The 22,229-nt window shown below is 42.2% G+C and overlaps 1 protein-coding gene and 1 pseudogene across 4 annotated transcripts; one reads left to right on the forward strand and one right to left on the reverse strand.

Annotated features, from left to right (window-relative positions):
* Positions 1–3,804: 3,804 nt before the first annotated feature.
* On the reverse strand, positions 3,805–10,520 carry Srsf7 (serine and arginine rich splicing factor 7). Of its 4 annotated transcripts, none has more exons than XM_075954941.1 (8): positions 10,323–10,472; positions 9,007–9,187; positions 8,263–8,439; positions 7,317–7,391; positions 7,015–7,116; positions 5,841–5,894; positions 5,296–5,331; positions 3,805–4,100 (listed from the first exon to the last, which is right to left on the reverse strand). In XM_075954941.1, the coding sequence occupies exons 1-8, from the start codon at positions 10,348–10,350 to the stop codon at positions 4,046–4,048; spliced, it is 708 nt and encodes a 235-aa protein (XP_075811056.1). In that variant the 5' UTR covers positions 10,351–10,472; the 3' UTR covers positions 3,805–4,045. The 4 variants fall into 4 exon arrangements, with proteins under 4 accessions (XP_075811056.1, XP_075811055.1, XP_075811057.1 ...); XM_075954940.1 differs by having other exon boundaries at positions 7,006–7,116; XM_075954942.1 differs by lacking the exon at positions 5,296–5,331 and having other exon boundaries at positions 7,006–7,116; positions 10,323–10,520.
* Positions 10,521–15,360: 4,840 nt separating this feature from the next.
* LOC142839086 (tetratricopeptide repeat protein 39B pseudogene) lies at positions 15,361–17,398 on the forward strand (annotated as a pseudogene).
* Positions 17,399–22,229: the final 4,831 nt, after the last annotated feature.

The raw sequence follows: 22,229 nt of genomic DNA on the forward strand, positions 1-22,229 counted from the left end.
ACACGTACATATATGCAGGCAAACACTCATACATATTTAAAAACAAAAGACTAAAGTCCCTTAATAGATCTTTCACTGAAGAACATACTGAATACACAAACTGTGGACAGAGAAATGAAAGCTCTAACAAGCCACCACTAGACACTGGCCGAAATCCAGAACGCTGATGGACAACAGGGAGCAACGTCAGCTAGTCTACTGCTTGGGCTGTCCCTTGAAAAGCTGGCAGTTCTTATAAACCATATTGAGAGTTCTACTGAAGCCTGAGTAGGGGAGCATGGCTACTTGTATTCTGTTGACTGAAAAGACATCCTCTTTGACAGAGCACGCACCTTTGAAAGAGACATACATGGTGTGAAGGAAGAAGAGGATTGATTATCAGTCATATTAATGCTGGGGTTCAACTGGGTGAGAGTTCACCATCACATCCAAAAGTAAACACAATCATGCTCCTTGACATTTACCCAAAGGTGTTAAATTTAAATGTCTACAAAAAAAGACACCACTTTAATGGTAGAGTAGCTTTATTCTCAATTACCTAAACTAGGAAGGAACAAAGACATCATCTAGCAGGCAAAGGAACTGGAACATTACTCAGCACTAAAGAGAAATGAGTTACCAAGACATAAAAAAAGCAGGAGGTTAAAAGTTAAAATGCTTAATACTTTAAGGACAAAGAAAACAACATTGCTGGGGGCTGGAAAGAAGGTTTAGTAGTTAAGAGCACTGGCTGCTCTTCCAGAGTTCCTGGGTTCAATTCTCAGCACCCAAAGTTACAGGCAGCACACTGTAACTTTAGTTCCTAGGTACTGGACACCCTTACACAGACATACCAATGAATATAAATAATAAAAAAAAATTGCTGCCAGGCGATGGTGGCGCACGCCTTTAATCCCAGCACTCGGGAGGCAGAGGCAGGCAGATCTCTGTGAGTTCGAGACCACCCTGGTCTACAGAGCTAGTTCCAGGACAGGCTCCAAAGCCAGAGAAACCCTGTCTCAAAAAAACAAAAACAAAAACAAAAAAAAAAAAAAAAAAAAAAATTGCTGGGATTTAGTACATCTATAGTCCCAGCTACTCAAGTTGCAGGCAGCCGCAGGATCACTTGAGCCCAGCCGCAAATCCACAAGAATTAAATTCGTATCTCCTACCAGATAAATAAGCCAGAATAAAGTACTAACTTCTAAACCCAGAGAAATGGGGGTAACAGTGATTTTTGGGGAGACCAATTTCCGATTTCCTTCAGTAATCACAGTAAAATGACCAAGTGTAAAAACCTCCCCTTTTGATGAGTTAAAAGTAACTTTCTCCAATTGTTCAGCCTACCTGTTGCTTCTTCCCTTCATTAAAAGCTGCCTGGTGGCATCAAGTCTTTGGTTCCAGCACTGAGGCAGAGGCAGGGAGATCTCTTCAATTTAAAGTCAGCCTGGTCTACAAAGTTCCAAGACAGTCAGAGCATGCACTTTTAATCCAGCATCAGAAGGCAGACCTCTGAGTTCAAGGCCAGCCTGATCTATATAAGAGCTAGTTCCAGGACAGGCCCCAAAGCTAGAGAAAAACCCCGTCTCAAAAACAAAAGTCTGTATTTAGATCTCTATAATACTATAAAACTAATCATTAGCCATTTTCTTTGGTTTTTCCTATCTTCATCCTCCAAATAACTCCACAGCCAGGTCTAGTATTTATTAATCTTTGTCCTTCCAGCTAAATATATCCATACATGTCATTTTTTTCCTTCATTTTGACTTTGTGCCAACTGCCAATCTAATATTTGGACCTTCCTTCTCAACTTGAAAAATCAAAGGGGCTCATTATTGCTCAGAGGATACATGTTGAGTTCCCAGCATTATTGGATGGCTCACAATCAGTTTCAAGGAATCCAGTAATACTCTCTTCTCTGGACATCTGTACTGTACCTTAAAAAAAAATCTGTAAGGAAAAGAAAAATTTGATATAGTTCAAAGCCTGATGGGGGAGCTCTGTGCATCCCTATTCTTCTGCATCCAAGGAAAAAAGTCCATGTTTTTTTAAGTCTCAGGCTGAGTCAGCAGTGTTGGCACACACCTTTTATCTCAGCAGAGGCAGGTGATCTCTGAGGTCAAGACCAACCTAGCCTACAGAGTTCCAGCACAGCCAGGACTACATAGTGAAACCATCTGGTGGAGGGAGAAAAAAAAGAAAATCTCCGTAGTTCAGGTCTGACTCTATCTCAAGATTCTCCAAAAATGCCAATACAGATATCACTATACCTGATCTCAAACTTACTATATAGCCTACTATAATGACCCTGCGGCTCCTTTTGGCACCATTATTCCCCAAAGTAAACTTTCAAAACAGGGCCTGAACTACTGTTATGCTGAAAAGTGAATGGAACTGGATCAGCACTTTTCCTATCTAGTAGTGGTAGAATTGCAGAATTCTGGCCTACACAGCCAGTGCTCTTGTAAAGGCAGCATGACTGTTTATGGGTTAATTTTATCCCATCCCATCCCATCCCATCAGGCTATCACATCTAGAATGCCATTAGTTAATCTTAAAAAGCTACAGGGTTGAGTGTAACTTTTGACTCAGATATCATACTTTCAAAAATCAAGTATCAGGATTATTTGTTCAATCTCTGCATATTTATTGTTGAAGAAACTTAAATTTTCAAATACAGAATTAAAGCTAACCAAGTGCAACAGATAAGTCTGCCCATTACTCACATAGCTTCATACCATGTATTCAACCAGTCAAATTTGAAAAACGAAGACTCCAAATGACTTCCACTCAGCCAAATAAATTTGAGGCAGACCAGTACAGTATTAAAGTTGCAATACCAGACAACTTTGTTGAAAAAGCCTAAAATGGACAAGGACAGACTCCTGTGCTACTTTTTTTACACTCAAGGCTAAGAAATATAGTAAAAAGTTTGTCCAAAAAACACTCAAAAATGACTGTTACTGCCCTTGTGTTTAGTATACTTAAAGTTTGAATAAGAATCTACTGGCTATACCATTCTAAGGTCTACCTTAGAATACTACCAGATACTATTAAAAAAACAAAAAAAAAACCATGAAATGCTGCTAAATATTTAAGGTTTACAAAACTGCTGTCTCATTAACATTTTTTCTTAACATCTCTTTATACCAGCTTGGCAAAATAGAACAATGTTGTCAGACTGCAAAAATCTAGCTCAGATATTAACAGGGTTTTGCACAGGATAAGGCAATCCATTCAAAGGAAGAATATTGAGGCTGAATAATTTTGCAAAGCTGGTTTACAGGGTTTTGTTCCAAATTCAGACAATTCTTTAAACATGCATTTTTTTTGGTATTAAATTGGCTGTTTGAAAGAAAAAGTACATTGAACAGAAATCATCTCAACTTAATAGTCTGAAAAAACCACACAGCTACTAAAATCTCAGCCTCTAGAAATCATTTTCTTCCTACTTCTTAATATGACATTTACACTAAGTTCCTGTCATGCACCCATTTATAGGCTAAATCAGTGGTCCCTCTAGCTTGAAAATTTGAGACTGTTAGCTTGACTTCTAGTTAACACCAATTCTCAGTTAGGGATCTGCCATGATGCATTCATGCTATTAACAGGACAGATCATTTAACCCATAGGTACAAGGGTAAAATGGAATTTTCCAAGTCCTTTAAAATCCTGAACAGTGAGTGTTATGTATAGAACAGTTAATGATGTTCTTAATATTCTAACACCATTTAACCTCACAGGCCGATATAGTCCAATTAACAATTGTTTTGACACCTGATGTTACCAAATTGAAAAGTATTAATATTGAACACGAATCAAAAATCTAGTTAGAAACATTTTATTTAAATGTGCCAAATAAAAACCCACATCTTCAGACCAAAAGATGTTAATACATTCAACAAAAACAATTACTTAACTGCTATGAATTTTACAGAGCATTAACCCAGATCCATTTTGATTAGATGGTTGATGATCCTTCCTAGGTTACATTTTACAGACATAACAAATCCCTTATAATAATGTAAACAAAATAACTTTTCCCTAAAGGGTGAACTTGAGAACTTCAGTCCATTCTTTCAGGACTTGCACTTCTTCGTGGACTTCCTGATGGGGAACGACTGAAAAGAAAAACATTAAGTATGGAACCAATTAGTGTTATAAAACTTCCTCTTCTTATGCACAAGTCAGAGTAATTCAGTATTTCAATACATTTATAGGGATCAAATTCCTATGGACAAAGGCCTAACATAAATTTATTTTTTTAAAATATTTATTTATTAATTATGTATACAATATTCTGTCTGTGTGTATGCCTGCAGGCCAGAAGAGGGCACCAGACCCCATTACAGATGGTTGTGAGCCACCATGTGGTTGCTGGGTATTGAACTCAGTCAGGACCTTTGGAAGAGCAGGCAATGCTCTTAACCTCTGAGCCATCTCTCCAGCCCCTAACATAAATTTATATATCCCTCTTTTACCTCACTTGGCACTAACTCTTTATAGCATTTTTTTTCACTATTTAATATTTATTATGTATGATGTTCTTCTGCAGGCCAGAAGAGGGCACCAAATCTCATTACAGATGGCTGTGAGCCACCATGTAGTTACTGGGGAATTGAACTGAAGACCTCTGGATAAGAGCAGGAGGTGCTCTTAACCTCTGAGCCATTTCTCCAGCCCCTGGTATTAATTCTTAAAGATTCTTAATTACCTGTGTGGGTTGTGTGCACTGAGTGGGTTGTGTGCACTGAATACAAATGCCTGGAAAGGTCAGAGGTATCAAACTTCTGATATGGGTATTAGGAATTGTACTAGATCTTCTGGAAAGAACTGCAGGTGGTCTTAACCACTGGGCCATCTTTCCAGCCCCAGTATTAAGCATTTAGGAACCAGTCAAAATTTTAAGGTTACATTAAACAATAAGACAACTATTTGAAGTTTTAGGTGTGAATCATTAAGGGTTATTGGACAGGAATGGAGAACAACTATTTAAGATTTATGTTTTTATGTGGACATTTCCTTTTTAGCTATTCTACACACAGGAGGAAAAAAACACGTTTCTTAAGTATAACATTCTGACAACTTGGACAAAAGACTAAAAGCACCTTAAATTTCTCCAACACTTAATTGTTATTTCCAACTAAAGTTATAACTAATACAGAATAAAGTCATCATTTAAAAATGTTTTTAAAATCCAATCTATACAGCACCAATTCTCCAAAGAGTTCAAAGACCACTAAGTAGGAACTTAAGTTCTCCTAAGAGGCCATAACTTTGACAAGATTTGGCAACAAAATATTTTATTTTGCTTACCTTCTTTTAGGTGACGGAGATCTGGATTTTGATCGGCTGTCAAAATACGAAAAATTCTAGTAAGAAAAGGCACGAATCTCTCTCTTCCTTACAGCCCTACTACAAAACAAACCCCCAAACTATCTTACAATTAAAATGTCATTACAGCTAAAATTTCAGTGCCTATCACATTTCCTTAAAAAGGAATCTTAAAATGGCCTATTCCGACATAAAATTGAACTGCAGCATTATTACAGTTCATCTTTTACATTCTGTATAAAGTACATTTCTCAGAATGTTTCTCTATGCACCTATAACTTAAGGCCTCTTAATTTCCCTAAGTAATGTTAAGTCACATAACATTAACTTCTCCATGAATCAGCCAAGTAAATAGGCCATGTATAAATAAAGTTCTCATTTGGGCTACCAATAAGGAAGGTAGTTATTTCTACCTAACATTCAGGTTTTGGGCTAACACCCAAGTTTCAATAATTTACAAGACTTTGAACTCTTTGGATATTGGTGCTATATAATTTAAGAACACTAAAAACAGTTTTATATCCTACCTGCTTCTTGGCCGTGAAATAGACCTGGATCTTGATCTCGACCTTGAACGGGATCTTAAAAAGAAAAAGGGACACAATCACACAAAAATTCCTTTATAACTGAGCACCCTTCCAGGTAAAAGAGACAGGACAGAAGAGCTAAGACAACTGGCTACATGACTCTTGACTTAATATACATTGATCCAATGTAGTACAAATGATCAGAGAAATTTCAAATACAACAAAACCCACCATTTCAAATTCCCACTTGTCATACACAATTGGTCACTACTCCTTTCTGGTACAGGCACAATAATCCCATTTTTAAACACTAATAACCAAGTTAACTGGGGGTTCCATCTGAGAAAATTGCTATGATTTGACTTTTTATTCTTGTTATCATAGTTGAAGGACCTTAATTTGTTAAACCAATTTAGGTTGACTATATCTTTTAAAAACCTTGAAATATTATAAACTGATATAGAAATGGTACAATAATTTTCTCAAATTGTTAACTCAAGAATTACCATATCTAAAGGTTTTGCGTATTCAACAACAGTGAAGGCCAGTGTTTTTATATACACTGCTTTTTCATCTGTAATGCAAAATTTTTATGAAATTTGCATTCAAATGTAAGGTTTTCCCCTATTCAGCTGGTATGGCGGCCTACACCTTTAATCCCAGCAATCAAGAGGCAGACAGAGCCTGTCTATCTTCCAGGGTCTCAAATGCACTCATTCCCAAACTGTTTTAAATCTTACATTTCATTTACTGAGAGTGTATGTTTTGAGTAGGTGAATGCCATAACCTTCCAGAACTCAGAGAGCAACTTGCGGGAATTGGTTCTCTCCTCCCTTTATTTGAGTTCTAGAATCAAAGTCATGTTAACAGGCTTGATGGCAAGCTCTGTAGCCATTTTCTTCAGCCAACTAGCATCATGCCCACCCAGATTATTCACTGTTCTGAGGTGGGTTGTAAACCTCACTAGCTCCCCTTCTATCCTCAAATTCTCAGGCCCAAGTATCCTGGTCTCAGTCTAAGTTCTAGGACTACAGGTGTACATCACTACACTTAATAAAAACCTTTACACCTCAAACATTCTGAAGCATCTCACTTAAGATACTTCACTGTGTCACTAAGATGTGACAATCCATCTACAAGTAAGCAGGAAAAATGTGTTACATACTGGAAATACCTCGATCCTTTTATAGAACCAGACCTAGATCTTCTGAGTGAAGCTGATCTTGATCTACGAAGAGACACAGACCTTGATCTTCGAGGAGATGCTGATCTTGACCTAAAAATTAAAAGAAGTTCTAAGTCCATCTCTTTTCTCCCCCTAAAACTTAAATTTATTTAATCCCAGCATTCAGGAGGCAAAGAGAGTTCAAAGCCAGCTTGGCCTACAGAGTTCCAGGATAGCCAGAGCTCTTACAGAGAAACCCTGCCTCTCAAAAACCCAAAACAAACCCTTAAATTTTTCTCAAGATTTCTCACCTCCTTCCCCGACTCCTGCTGCGTGAGCGAGAGTATCGCCTTCCCCTGGAACGGGAATGTGATCTAGACCGTGACCTATTTTTCAAGTTAGAAAAATATAAAATATTAGATGATAACTCAGTTTTAGTGTTTGTGTACCTCTGCTGAAATCAAATCTCAAACTATTTAAAATTTAGTATCTCATTTGGAAAAACTCTGGGCCTATAAGTTTTTTTTTTTACTACCTAAAAAAAGATTTGTTAAAAGCTGAATTACAACTTAGAATTACAAAATATAAAACACCATAATGCGTTTAAAATAAACCTTGCAAGTTTGCAGGTCGACCCTCTTTGGCCCATGGTCTAGTAGTAGGTCTAGTAGATCTAGACGATCTAGAAGTATCTATAGCCGATCGCTGCATCTAGATGTTTTCTTCAATCTAACGACGATCAAACTGACAGCCAAAAGAGCCAGATGAGGCTTGATTGACGCAAGAAGATTTTTCTAGTTGGGAATGTGGTCAATCTGGTGTTCCTCTTTCTAAAGCGGAGGGGGCCCCAATTGTAAGCCAAATTTACTGTTACGGCGATCACCGACTCAAATTTTCTGCCCTTTAAAGAATAAGGTGAAGCTAGGTGTAGATGGCTCGAGGGGATCTGGCCTCTTATGCTGATCACCTCAAGGTCTAGGAGGATCTTAATTGTCGGATTTGCAAGGCGCCTCAGCATGATATCATAAGGCTCGTGACATTCTGAATCAAGGCGACTGACTCAAACGAAGAAACCTGAAAGGTTTTGACCAGGTTGATTATTAATATATTAACATTTTAATTAAACAAAAAAAAACTGTAAAATACACCTGTACAATTAACATTCAAGTTTATAGAAAAACACTAATTTCTGCCTTGCTAATAAAAGAATTACTTTGATTAACTAGAATACCAACCATTCCTTTATTAATTAAATACCTGCTTCTTCTTCGACGGCTATAGCGATGACAATCATAAGCATAATGTCCCTTTTCACCACACTCATAGCATCTATCATTAGGATCAAAGGGACGTCTTGCAGGTGGCCTATCAAAACGAGATCTCCGAGGCATGCCTGTTGATAATTCAACCCTCACTCGAGAACCACAAATCACCCTACAAAACAGTAAGAAAGCACTATTAAGTTAAAATATTCAGGTGACTTCTAAGTTTAAAAGAACTCTATCAACAAACTACTCATTCTCCCTACCAGCTTTGTCTTTGTTTACAAAGTTCTTCCAATTCCACTTTTCATCTTTAATCTTAAAATTATCAGGGGCTGGAGATGGCTCAGCAGTTAAGAGAACTAGCTGCTCTTCCAAAGGACCGGGTTCAATTCCCAGCACCCACATGGCAACCCACAACTGTCTGTAGTTCCAGTTCTGGGATTCAACATCCTCAGAGTATATATAAGCAAAACACACGTGCACATTAAATAATAAACAAATCTTTAAAAAAAATTATCAGGTGCATGTAATGGCAGTACTAGATAGAGTGGCTGATGCAGGAGGATGCCATGCTACGGACCAGCAAAGGCTGGGAGACACACTATCAAAATACAAGTCTCCAAGCCCCCACCGCAGGTGCAGGTCTCCACACCAGAGAAAACTGATTAGCACCAAGATTACTTACTATCTAGCTCACAGGAATATTTTAAAGAAAATGTTATAACAACCCACTTACTTCCCATCCAATCCTCGAACTGCATCTTCTGCATCTCTAGGATCTTCAAATTCCACAAAGGCAAATCCTGGAGGATTTCTGGCAATCCACACTGTTCTTAAGGGCCCATAGTAACTGAATGCCCTTTCTAACTCGCCTTTACCAGCACCAGTTCCCAGGTTACCAACATACACCTTGGTTTCTGTTTAAAAATGCAAATAAAGCAAACGTTATTCCAAGTGTACCTTAAGCTAGAATTCCTTCCTTTACAACAGACCATCCCTAAGCTGCGCAACGGCACGTTTTGTTTTGGAGTGCTCAAGGAGACTGAGCCAGTCAGTGATCTACAACAGAGCCACACTCCAAATATTTATCTATACATCGCTCAAGTGCAGCTGGGACTAAAAGGCGTGCGCCACCATGCCCCTCACTCCTTTTTGGGGGGCTCTCCATCAATGCCTAAATCGTAGCCTTAACCCCGTGAAATAATAAAGCCCGACTCGTGAACAAATAAATTCTGGCGTCCTTATAGATTGGAAACCTTGGAAAATCTCTGCCAAGGAGCGTGGTGGAGGTAAGGCGTGGGGTGGCTGGGCCCCGCCCCTCCTCGGTCCCGGCAGCCCCGGGCGAGCTAGAGCGCGCGGGCTCCAGCGGCCCGGCCCGGCCCAGCCAGAGGTCTACCCGGGGCAGGGCCGCACCGGTTCCCGTCTTTCACAGCAGGCGCAGGCTCACCCAAATCCCCGCCCCTGCGGCCGAAGCTCCAAAGGACTAAAAAAAAAAATAAGAAAAAAAGAAAAAGAACAAAAAAAGCAGTCCTCGGTCGCAACGATCGCTCTTTCTCTTTCCCCTCACGCTCCTTCCTCAATTCAACCAGTTGCTGGGGCGATGCGCAGCTCGCAGCTACCGCCTTCGCCCCGTCTCTAATTCAACCCCGGATCTCCCCGCTCCAGTGGCGGGAAAGCGCTGAGGAAATGCGCCACCACGGTCGTCAATGTGCTCAAAATGGCAGCCGCGGCGGCCGAGGGCGGGGGGTGGGGGAGCGGAGGCGGACGGCAGTGCGGAGAAGGGGGACACGGCAGCGGCGACCGTCCCACCGGCTTTCGACCCGGCCCGGAGGCCGAAACGCCCCGGTGCCCGAGCCCCGCGGCGCACACGGGCCCTCCGGCCCCGCTCGCCCTCCCACACCCCGCCCCCGCGGCCTCCGGCTTCGGACGGCGTGCGCCGAAGCCGCCATTACGCACGCGGAATAACCGTCTCCAACTGCCGCGCCGACCCCACGGCCTCGCTCCGCTCGGGCCGCGACCAGCAGCGTCCTCCCCTGGGCCCCAGCCGCTCACCTCCTCCATACCGCCCGTAGCGTGACATGATGGCCGGTCCGCGTACTCGGCTCTCGCTCGCAGTGCCCGCAGCTCGAGTAGCACGGACGCGGCAACACAGCTCTCCTCGTCGACACTCCCGGCGGCGCTACAAGGAAGAGGCCGGATTCGCGCTTATATACGCGGCGGGCGGGGATTTTTTTTTCCTCCGGCGCATGCGCCGTGTCAACGTTCTGCGCGGCACAAAGGAGCTGGGTGGAAACAGCCTAGAGGCGGGGCGGAGGGGGAAAATCAGGAGCCGACTCGAGTCGCGGGCGGAGGGATACGTTTCCATGGGAACGTCAAGATCTCGCCCGTAAACCCGCGGCCTCCCGGGCGGCATCCTCTTCCCTCCCCTCCCCTTCCCCTTTCCTTAACCCCACCGGCCCTCCTTACCTTTTCCCAACCCTTCTACCTCTTCATTTTAACCTAGGAACTGACAGCGTTAGTGACCGTAGTACAGATGCATTAGACCGTTCTGTGGAAGTCTGTAATGTTTAACTGCTGATGTCGCTGTCGCCACCTTTCGGTTTGGGTTACCTGGCCTAGTCTTCTGCTCGGTGATCTTTGAGTCTCTTCAGAGGTAATTAAACTGACCAGAGTGAAAACGCCCCTTACTCCGCCATTCTGCTAAAGATCATTATGAAGTCCCAGGCCTCCAAGGGGGTGACTTCCCTCAGGGACTCCCATTTGCGCCGACTGGCGGTCCCTTTAACCAAGTCAAGTCACTAATGTGTCGCCAAGTTTGTTCTGCATCCTGAACAAAGGGTTAGAGCTGGGGGGTAGGGGTTCTGGTAATGTTAAAATTGCGGCAAAACTACAAGTTTGCAAGCATACTGACCCGCAACAATTCTTAAATTCCTTGCATCTGAAGCACAAAGTATTTTTCTTTTCTAGTGCTTTTGGGGTTTTTGGAGTTGTCTTTGAGCTTTTATTTAAACCGGGCGGTGGTGGCACCTTTAATCCCAGCACTCTGGAGGCTGAGGTAGGTGAATCCCTGTGAGTTGTAGGCCAGCCTGGTCTACAAGAGCTAGTTCTAGGACTGTTACACAGGGAAACCCTGTCTCGAAAAACAAACAAATAAACAAACAAAAAAACCCTTAGCGCTCAGCCTCTCAATATATGTAAATTTGTGAAATTATCTTTATATTGCTTTAATCTGCCTCTAATTTTACACAATGTGTTTGACAGAAGCCAACTCTAAGAACAGTTAAGTTCTTTTATTTTTTATTTATTTACTTATTTATTTTTTTGGTTTTTCGAGACAGGGTTTCTCTGTGGCTTTGGAGCCTGTCCTGGAACTAGCTCTGTAGACCAGGCTGGTCTCGAACTCAGAGATCCGCCTGCCTCTGCCTCCCGAGTGCTGGGATTAAAGGCGTGTGTGCCACCATCGCCCGGCTATTACTGGGTCTTGAGGAAGGTTGTTTCCTAATTTTCTGAGAAATCGCCACACTGACATCCAAAGGAGCTGTACCAGTTTGCATTCCCACCAGCAATGCTTTCCTTTTCCCCACAACCTCCCCAGCATAAGCTGTCATCAGTGTTTTTGATCTTAGCCATTCTTACAGGTATAAGATGGAATCTCAGAGTAGTTTTGATTTGCATTTCTCTGATGACTAAGGATGTTGAACATTTCCTTAAGTGTCTTTCAGCCATTTTAGATCCCTCTGTTGAGAGTTCTCTGTTTAGGTTTGTACTCCATTTTTTTTATTGGATTATTTGTTCTTTTGATGACCAGTTTCTTGAATACAATAATCTTTGTGTATTTTGGAGATCAGACCTCTGTCTGATGTGGAGTTAGTGAAGATCTTTTCCCATTGTGTAGGCTGTTGTTTTGTCTTGTTGACCATGTCCTTTGCTTTACAGAAGCTTTTCAGTTTCAGGAGGTCCCATTTATTAATTGAGAAACACTCTTCTAACCTGAATGACATCCCCAGTCCCTGGTTTTTGTTTTTATCTGCTTCTCTTCTGAAAAGCATTAAAGTATAAAGATTTTTATACTCGTCGAAGGAATAGTAATTCCATAAAGCCTCATTAATTTCACTCTTTTGTTTGTTTGGGTTTTTTTGTTTTTCAAGCCAGGGTTTCTCTGTATCTTTGGAGCCTGTCCTGGAACTCACTCTGTAGACCAGGCTGGCCTTGAATTCACAGAGATCCGACTGTCTCTGCCTCCCTAGTGCTGGGATTAAAGGTGTCATCACCACTGCCCAGCTCAAGTTGTTTTAGATTTAGGATTCAATAATTTATTTTGCACCATTTTTGAAGAAGAGAACCATGTAGTTAGGGATAGTCCAAGAGTGGATGTGTATGGTTTAAAATAGGGCAGTTCATACTCGGGCGGTGGTGGCTGCTACGCAGGGAAACCCTGTCTTGAAAAACCAAAAAAAAAAAAAAAAGTCCCCTTTTACCCTTTGGAACCTTCATTTGTAACTGCTTGTTGACTGCACTTAGAGAAACACTGCTGGGGCTGGAGAGATGGCTCAGTGGTTAAGAGAACTGCCTGCTCTTCCAAAGGTCCTGAGTTCAATTCCCAGCAACCACATGGTGGCCCACAACCATCTGTAATGAGATCTGATGCCCTCTTCTGGCCTGAAGGCATACATGCAGACAGAATATTGTATACATAATAAATAAATAAACAAATATTTAAAAAAAAGAGAAACACTGCTTAACACCATTGACTTTCCTTTGATACTAATGTAGTCCCTAGAAATGATTGAATTCCACCATAAATTAATAAATAGCCAAGTGTGGCGCATGTGTCTATATCCCAGCATATGATAGATAAATACAGAAGGATCATTGCATGTCCACACACCACATACACAAACAGAGAGGGAGATAGAGATAGGGAGGGAGGAAGGGAGGGAGAGAATAAATGAATGCATTTTTAAATTTTAAATGTATTTTAGCTAAAAAAAAAAATCTAAGGAAAATCCCAGCATTCAGGAGGCAGAGGCAAGCAGATTTCTATGAGTTTAGAGGCAGCCTGGAAATTCAAGATCATCCAGGGCTGCATAATGATAGTGAGATCCTGTCTCAAAAAAAAATTCAAGATCATCCAGGGCTGCATAATGATAGTGAGATCCTGTCTCAAAAAAAAAAAGAGTGGACCTGGTATGATGGCAAACACCTCTATTCCCAGAATTTGGGAGACAGGCAGGAGGGTCAGGAGTTCAAGGTTACCCTTTACTACATAATTTGGGGCTAGTGTGGACATCTTCATTCACATTAACAAAAAATAATGCCTACTTTGTAGGAGTGTGCTAGCACAGAGATAAAAAACTGAATAAAACAAATCATGCCTTGAAGTTCCGAGGTCGGATATAAAGGCAGATGTATGAATAACTACAGCAACACAGTGAGAGGTATGGGTCCGCAAACAATGTTGTGAGGGTTATGCTAACATAATGGGTATGGTTTCAGAACAAGCAAAATTTGAACCGTGGAGAATAAGATTCTATGGCATATTATTTGAAAGTTTTGTTAACAACTTTGTCCTTAGGCTGAATCTGGCTGTCACCTCGGTGCCTCTGGGTAACCTCAGTTTTATCCCTAGTACCATCTTTTGCTTTTGCAAGCATTGGGTATAGAACGTGGGGCCTCATGTGTGTTAGGCAAGAACTCTACCACTGCACTAACTTTTCAGCACCACCTATGGCTATGGCCACCCCAAAGATGTTCTTTCTCAATGCACTGGATGGCTTTCCCATGAACAGCACATCTTCCAGGGTTGTGTGTGGTTCTTTGCTTTTCAAAAGTTATTGATTATATCTGCTATTCCTTGAAACATAACTTGTAAAAACAAGCATTTCTCTAAAATAAAACCTCTGAGATGGCACTCCTCAATATTTTTCCTTTTTTCCCTCTTTGCTAAAAGCTGCATTTCTTTGCTGGGCATGGGGTCCCATTTCTTTTTTTTCCCTTCCTTTCTTCCTTCTTTCCTCCCTTCTTTCCTCCCTTCTTTCCTTCCTTCCTTCCTTCCTTCTTTCCTTCCCTCCTTCCTTCCTTCTTTCCTTCCTTCCTTCCTTCTTTCCTTCCCTCCTTCTTTCCTTCTTTCCTTCCTTCCTTCCTTCCTTCCTTCCTTCCTTCCTCCTTCCCATCCTTCCTTTCTTTATTATGCGTGCAATGTTCTGCTAGCATGTATGCTTGCAAGCCAGAAGAAGACACCAGATCTCATCGCAGATGGTTGTGAGCCACCATGTGGTTGTTGGGAATTGAACTCATGACCTTAGGAGGAGCACATAGTACTTTTAGCCTCTGAGCCATCTCTCCAGCCCCAAGGGGGCCGTTTCTTTAATCAGCGCTTGGAAGGCAGAGATAGGTGCATTTCTGTGAGTTCAGGCCAGCCTGGTCTAATGGTTCTAGGACTGACGGGGCTAAATAGAAAGACCCCGTCTCAACACCCTTCACAAACAAACCAACGAAAGACCTAGTCCAGTGACAGTATGCACACAGTACTGAAAACAGTGTGGGGATTTTCCATCCCCATAATCTTTGTCCTTAATCTGAATGAGAGAAATATATAGGTATCCTTTCTAACCAGAGTCTTGACTCCTAATGAGAGATTTTACAGCCATCACAGCAGAATACACAGAAGCATGAGTTTATGGAATTTGTACAATGGCTAACTGGGGACAGAAGAACTCCACTGCTTACTAAGGGTTTACTTTGTTCTTGTTTGGTTTGGGTTTTTGGTTTCTAGAGATAGGGTTTCTCTGTGTAACCCTGGCTATTCTGGAACTAGCTCTGTAGACCAGGCTGACCTTAAACTCATAGATCTGCCTGCCTCTGCCTCCCAAGGGCTGGGATTAATGGCGTGTGCACCACCGCCCAGCCATTTACTTTTTAGTGGTTAGTTTTCTTTAGTAGATTCTAGATGAACTTTTCAGAAATGCATCTTGTGGGTACATAAAGTGATCCTCTCCCTGTCTGACTTAGATAGAGAATGCCCTAATGCTGCATCTCACAGCTAGTCTTACATTTGCCTCCATTTTAACAGCAACTTGAGACTGAGCTTTGTGTGGAAGAAGAGCCTCTGGTCAGGAGTACAGCAGCTACTATCATTGCAAGTTCACTTCAGATATTCCTGCCTCTAATTGAGGAAGCAAATATGTCACGGTTCCTAAGAAATGAGGACAATGATGAGAACATGCTAAATATGTCCCTTAGTCTAAGAGAAGGGGAAAATGATAGGGTGGCCAGAGTAACTAAGAACCTCAGTCTAAGAGAAAGTGAAACAGAGGACAAGTTTGAGGATGCCCACGAAATTATCCCTGTGGCAACAACAATGAATCTCCTATCATCCTTGGAAGAATGTACAACTGGGTTGTACTTGTTTCTAAATAACAGATTCGCCGACGCAATCAATCTTATTCACCCCTGGTCAAAAAACAGCCCGTACCACGCCCTGATCTACAGCATGCTTATGGTTGTCAAGGCCATCCTGACTTTCGAGCCACAGGACATTCAGATTGGAATGAATGCTGCAAAGGAGGCTTTGAAAACCTGCAACAATTTCCGAAAAAAACCCAGGATAACGACTTTATCTCGCCTCGTGAGTAGACAGGGAATAAAGTCCATCAAAGAGGAGGAACTACATGCAGAAGTCTGTTATGCCGAGTGTCTGATCTTGAAGTCTGCCATAACATTTATACAAGACGACAGTTTGCTGAATTTCCTTAAAAGCGGCATCAGCGTTGGGTCAAGCTACCAAATATACAAAGACTGCCAGCAGGTCTTAGAACTTATGCCGGAAAGCCAAAGTAAAACCCACAGACACCTGGATGGAGGGGTAAAGTTTGGACTTGGAGTGTTCAATCTGATGTTCTCACTTGTGCCGCCAAGATCACTTAAGCTTCTCAATATTGTTGGCTATTCTGGCGATAGAGAAGTCGGTCTGGCCCTGCTTCACGAGAGTGCATCTGAACCTCACATAAACAACATCTTAAGCGTTTTCACTCTCCTCTTTTATTACAATTATGTGCGTGTAGTTGTTGGTGTCGAAAAGGCTTCCACTTCTGCTACAGAGAGTCTCTTCCTAATCTACCTGCAGAAATTCCCCAATTGTGTTGTACTTAAATTTTTTCGTGCACGTTTTAGCATGCTAAATGGAAATTTTGAAACTGCGCAGTTAAAGTTACAAGAGTGCATTATTACTCAGAATGAATGGAAGCAGGTTCATCACCTCTGTTACTGGGAACTTATGTGGTGCCATATTTTTCTGCAGAACTGGAAGCAGGCATACAACTATGCCAATCTACTGTCTCAACACAGCAGGTGGTCTAAGGCAATATACACGTACAGCAAGGCTATAATAATGGCCTTGCTTCCTCCTAATTCTGTGAACTCAGACGAGAGCATGAGCACTGTCTTCTTACACGTGGATAGCCTGAGAATCAAGTTTTTAGGCTCCTCTGTGCCAATAGAAAAGTTCATTGCCGAGAAAAGCCAGCGCTATGGCACTACAACAGGCTGGTTCACAGCACAGCCTCTCCTGGAATTCATGTATGCCTGGAGTGGCTTCCGAGTCATGAGCAAGAAAATAGAGCTTATTTCAAGTTGGCTCTCAATAATTGACAGAGGAAAAGACCTTTTGAATGAAAATCCAAATGAGGAGTATGGCATAGATGACATGAGCTTGTTAAATCTGCTGAAAGGTCTCTGCCTGAAACACCTGGGCAAACATTTGAAGGCTGAGCACTACTTTATTCGTGTTATTAGGAAGGAGAAAATGTTAAAATATGACCGATATTTGGTGCCATATAGCTACTATGAACTGGGAATGCTCCATTATCTGAAAGGAGATTATGCCAATGCAACAAAAAACTTAGACTACATAAAGAACTATAAAGACTATTCCATGGAAGCCCGGCTCCAGTTTAGGGCTCATATTGCCCTGGAGCAAATAGCTAAATTAGAAAAGTGATTTTTGACCCAGTGTGCTTCTCTTTAGTATGGGTAGAATATCTACAATCAGTCAAGCAATTAGTGGGTAGAAAAGCAATTCCCTTGTGAAAAACAAAAGTCCAAGAGGCAGCTGCTAAGAATCTGATTAGTCAATAAGAAAGGAATACGACATTTCTTTGCCCTCTCTCCTTCTCCTTCATAAAATGCAATGCTTAAGACTGAAAACTGGAGTGACGCACATTCTTGAAAAGAAAAGGCAAATGCTGTACATTGCAAACATATTCATGAATGTATTCCATTAACAGTTTCCAAATGTCCAAAGGTTTAGCCTCCCACTAGATAATGAATATGTCCTGCACAGAACATAGAGAATGCTTAACTGGTAAAAAAAAAATGACCTCAGTATCTGCCTGTTTCAAAAATAACAGCACACCGGGTGGTGGTGGTGCACACCTTTAATCAAGAAGCAGAGGCAGATGGATTTCTATGAGTTTGAGGGCAACCTGGTGTACAGAGTGAGTTCCAGGACTGCCAGGGCTGTACAGAGAAACCTGTCTTGAAAAATCAAAAACAAAAATAACAGCATAATGAGTAATATAAACTCTGAAAGGTTTTCTCTTATAAACAATCACTTTCATTGCCTTTTATATCAAAGACGATTTCCCGTGTGATAAGGACTATCTTTTACACTGAGATGAAGAATACTATTAAGTTCTATTGTGAATTTATAATTGGCCAGAGAATAGAGAAGAAGTCTCCACCCATATATAAACCCTATGATAATAAGTGGAGGAGATCAAGCGGATGATAGGCTATTGGGTTTAAAAAAGGGGGGGAGCAGGGGACATGACTTAGCAAATAAATCATTTGCCACAAAAACACGAAAACCAGAGTTTGGCTCCCCCGAACCCAGGTAAATTCTTCTGGGTGTTGGCAGCCTCACTTGTAAGAGGTGGGAGGAGGTGGGGGGGGGGGTCCCAGGAAGCAGCTGGCTAGTTAGATGAGCCAGAGTCTGGGAGCTCTAGGTTCAGCTGAGAGACTCTACCTCAAACAAAGCCTGCTAATATCAAACCCAGGCCACCGCATGTATAGGCACATACATACACTCTCACACGTGTTCAGACACATGAAAAGAAGCAAATACAGGCACACAATACCACACACAACTGACAAAATTAAAAATTAGCAAACATTTTTTTGAGGAATAAAAGGTGAGGCTCTTGCCAGGCGGTGGTGGCGCACGCCTTTAATCCCAGCACTCCAAAGGCGGAGGCGGGCGGATCTATGGGAGTTCAAGGCCAGCCTGGTCTACAAGAGCTAGTTCCAGGACAGGCACCAAAGCTACAGAGGAACTCTGTCTCGAAAAACGAAAAAAAAAAAAGGTGAGGCTCTTGGGAGGTACAATCAATGACTGAGGAACCCTTGCTTTCATTGTCCTTTCTAAGCTGTAATTTCTACTTTAAGACCAGCTGGCTTTCAACGTCACTAATCCATTGGATAGGCCAATCTGTGAGCAAGTGGTAGTTACAGGTTTGGAACTCAGTATTGTTTTATCTGCCTTAGGGCTAAAAAAGTTTCCAGACCAGTAAATTGGGCTGAGCTTATCCTCCATTCTTAAAGTTACACCCTTGACACAAATCTTGGGAAAGAGCCAGGCAAGGTGGTTCAGACATATAACCCTAGCACACACAGGCTGAGGCAGGAGGATTCAAGTTCTAAACAAGCCTGGGCTACATAGAGAGACTCTGGATAAATGAGACAGAACAAAAATAAAGTTGATACTGGTAATGTTGTTTGCCTAACATGTGCAAGGTCCTGAGTCTCATCCCTAGCAGCCACAAAATAAATATTTTTCAGTTTCCTAAGTTTGAATTGCTAAACACATTATCTTAATGCTCAATGGGTGTTGTGTCCAAAGAATTAAATGGAGCACAATGAGGTGTCAAGTTATTTCAGAATGAGAAATGCCTGTTTTTTTAGATTTATTTTTAATTGGTGTATGAATGGGGGTGGGGATGCAGGAAGGAGGGAGCTACAGGCAGTTGTGAGATGCCCAAAGTGGGCGCTGGGAACCCAACTCCAGTCCATCTGGAAAAGCAGTACATACCTTTTTTTTTTTTTTCCTGAGACAGGGTTTCTCTGTGTAACAGCCCTGACTGTCCTGGAACTCCATCTATAGACCAGGCTGGCCTCGAACTCACAGAGATCTACCTGCCTCTGCCTCCTGAGTGCTGGCTGGGATTAAAAGCATGTACCAACACCGTCCTGTTCTTTGCATTGATATTTGATCATAGTCAAAAACAAATATCTGCAACCATACTTATTCATATATTAAAAAGAAACAAATGGGTTGAAGAGATGGCTCAGCAGTTAAGAGCACTGACTGCTCTTCCAGAAGATACATGTTCAAGTCCCAGCACCCACAGAGCAGCTCACAACTGTTTAACTCTTGTTCTAGGGAATCCAGTGCCCTCATACAGACATATCTATAGGAAAAACTGCAATGTACATAAAATAAAAAATAAATTATTAAAAAAGATACAAACCTACAATACCCACTTCTCAAGGGGCTAAAGGCTAGAGGGTTGCTAGACAAAAAAAGAGAAAAAAATCTCAGTTTTTAACAATGCGTGGTGTTGGATGCTTGTAATCCCAGTACTTGGGAAATGGAAGCTAGAGAATCAAGAGTTCAAGGCCAGCCTCAGCTGCACAGCAAGTTAAAGGTCAGACTGGGCTAAATGAGACCCCCACCTAAAAAATAATTCTAGAAAACATAGCAGCAAACTAAAGCAATATATATATGTGTATATACACATATATATGTGTATATATACATATTATTTTAGCTGGGCAGTGGTGGCACACGCTCTTTAATCTCAGCACTCGGAAGGCAGAGGCAGGGGGATCTCTTGAGTTTAAGGCCAGCCTGGTCTACAGAGCAAGTTCCAGGAAAGCTAGGGTTGTTACACAGAGAAACCCTGCATCAAAAACAAAACAAAAAAGATTATTTTATGTGTATTGGTGTTTTGCCTGCATGTATGTCTTTATGAGGATTTCAGATCTGTGTGAGGACCTGGAGTTACAGACAGTAGTGAGCTGTCATGTGGATGCTGGAAATTGAACCTGGGTCTTCTGCTCTTAACTGTGGAGCCATCTCTCCAGCCCCTATAGCAATATTTTGTGTGTGTATGTGTGTGTTTACTACGTGAGGACATGTATATGGGTGTGTAGTGTGGGTGCACACATGTAGAGGCCACACCTTTGTGTGTGTTACATGCAGTTATGCATGTGTGCTGGCCACACCTTTGTGTGTGTTACATGCAGTATGCATGTGTGCTGGCCACAGCTTTGTGTGTGTTATATGCAGGTATGCGTGTGTGCTGGCCACAGCTTTGTGTGTGTTACATGCAGGTATGCATGTGTGCTGGCCACAGCTTTGTGTGTGTTATATGCAGGTATGCGTGTGTGCTGGCCACACCTTTGTGTGTGTTACATGCAGTATGCATGTGTGCTGGCCACACCTTTGTGTGTGTTACATGCAGGTATGCATGTGTGCTGGCCACACCTTTGTGTGTGTTATATGCAGGTATGCATGTGTGCTGGCCACACCTTTGTGTGTGTTACATGCAGGTATGCATGTGTGCTGGCCACAGCTTTGTGTGTGTTACATACAGTTATGCATGTGTGCTGGCCACAGCTTTGTGTGTGTTATATGCAGGTATGCATGTGTGCTGGCCACAGCTTTGTGTGTTATATGCAGGTATGCATGTGTGCTGGCCTGCCAGGCACATATACGATACAGACATTAAAATGTCTTCCTCAATCACTTCTTTTTATTATTATTATTATAGATAGGGTCTCACATGTAGTTCTGGCTATCCTGGCACTCAATAATATAGATCAGACTGGCTTCAAACGCACAGAGCTCCACCTGCCTCTGCCTCTCAAGGGCTGGGATTTAAGGCATGAGCCATTACACCTAGTTTCTACTTTATTTTCTGAGACAGAACTCACAGAGCTAGGACCTTGCTGCTTTGGCCGCAGGCCTGGAATCTGCCAGTCAAGGTCCCCAACCCCTGCGGTTACAGAAGCACATTGCCATGCCAGGCTTGTATGTGGGTGCAGAGGATCCAAAATCAGGGCCTCCTTGTGCTTCAAAACGACTTTACACAGTGAACCATCTCACAAACTCTCTACCTTGGTTTTAGAGACAGGGTCATACTATGTGACTTTGGCTGGCCTGGAACTCAATAAGCAGACCAGGCTGGCCTCTGCCTCCCTACTGCTGGGATTAAAGGTGTGCACCACCACACCCAACCTAAAACAGTTGTGTGTGTGTGTGTTCTTGAGTGTACTTCTGGAAGTCACAAAACTTGTAGTTCGTTCCTTCCACAAATGTCCCAGAGATCAAACGCAGGTCATCAGGGATAGTGTAGCAAGTTCCTTTAACCACTGAGCAGTCTCACTGAACTACAGGGCCTCATCTGGCTTCTCATGCTTTTGGTGCAAGCAAGCACTTTACTAACAGCCGTCACCACAGTCCACTGTATCAATGCTAACGGCCGTCACCCCAGTCCATTGTATCCTTTAAAAATAAAAATTTTACATGACCGAGTGTTTTGCTTGTATGTATGTCTGAGCACCACATAGGTGCCTGTTGTCCCTGGTTGCCAAGAGTGTCAGCTCCTGGGAGTTACAATTGTGAGCCGCCATGTGGATGCTGAGGATTGAATCCTGGTCCTCTGAAGAACAGCCAATGTTCCTAACCACTGAGCCATCTCTCCAGCCTCCTAATGTATTCTTTTCCTAAATTTCCTAAATTTGTTTTCTCTCTTTGTCTCTCCCTTTCTCTTTCTGTGGGGGTGGGGGCAATCTCAGGTGTCATTCTCAGGAAATCCACCCACCACCTTTGAGACAGAACCTCATTGTTCCAGAATTTGACAAAGGGAGCCCTAGGAATCCTTGTTTCCCCTTCCTGGG

This window comes from Microtus pennsylvanicus, chromosome 21, assembly GCF_037038515.1.
Source record: "Microtus pennsylvanicus isolate mMicPen1 chromosome 21, mMicPen1.hap1, whole genome shotgun sequence".
Classification (NCBI taxonomy): Eukaryota; Metazoa; Chordata; class Mammalia; order Rodentia; family Cricetidae; genus Microtus; species Microtus pennsylvanicus.

What these genes read in the sequence shown, in the direction of transcription:
- Srsf7 (XM_075954940.1), bottom strand. Translation starts at nt 10,350, where the DNA reads ATGTCACGCTACGGGCGGTATGGAGGAG. An exon ending in AAAGGATCGAGGTATTTCCA is followed by an intron (nt 5,895 to 7,005) that starts GTATGTAACACA and finishes TTTCTTTTTAAG; the next exon opens with ATCCCGTTCAAGGTCGAGAT. An exon ending in TCTCCGTCACCTAAAAGAAG is followed by an intron (nt 4,101 to 5,295) that starts GTAAGCAAAATA and finishes TTTTCTTTTCAG; the next exon opens with TCGTTCCCCATCAGGAAGTC.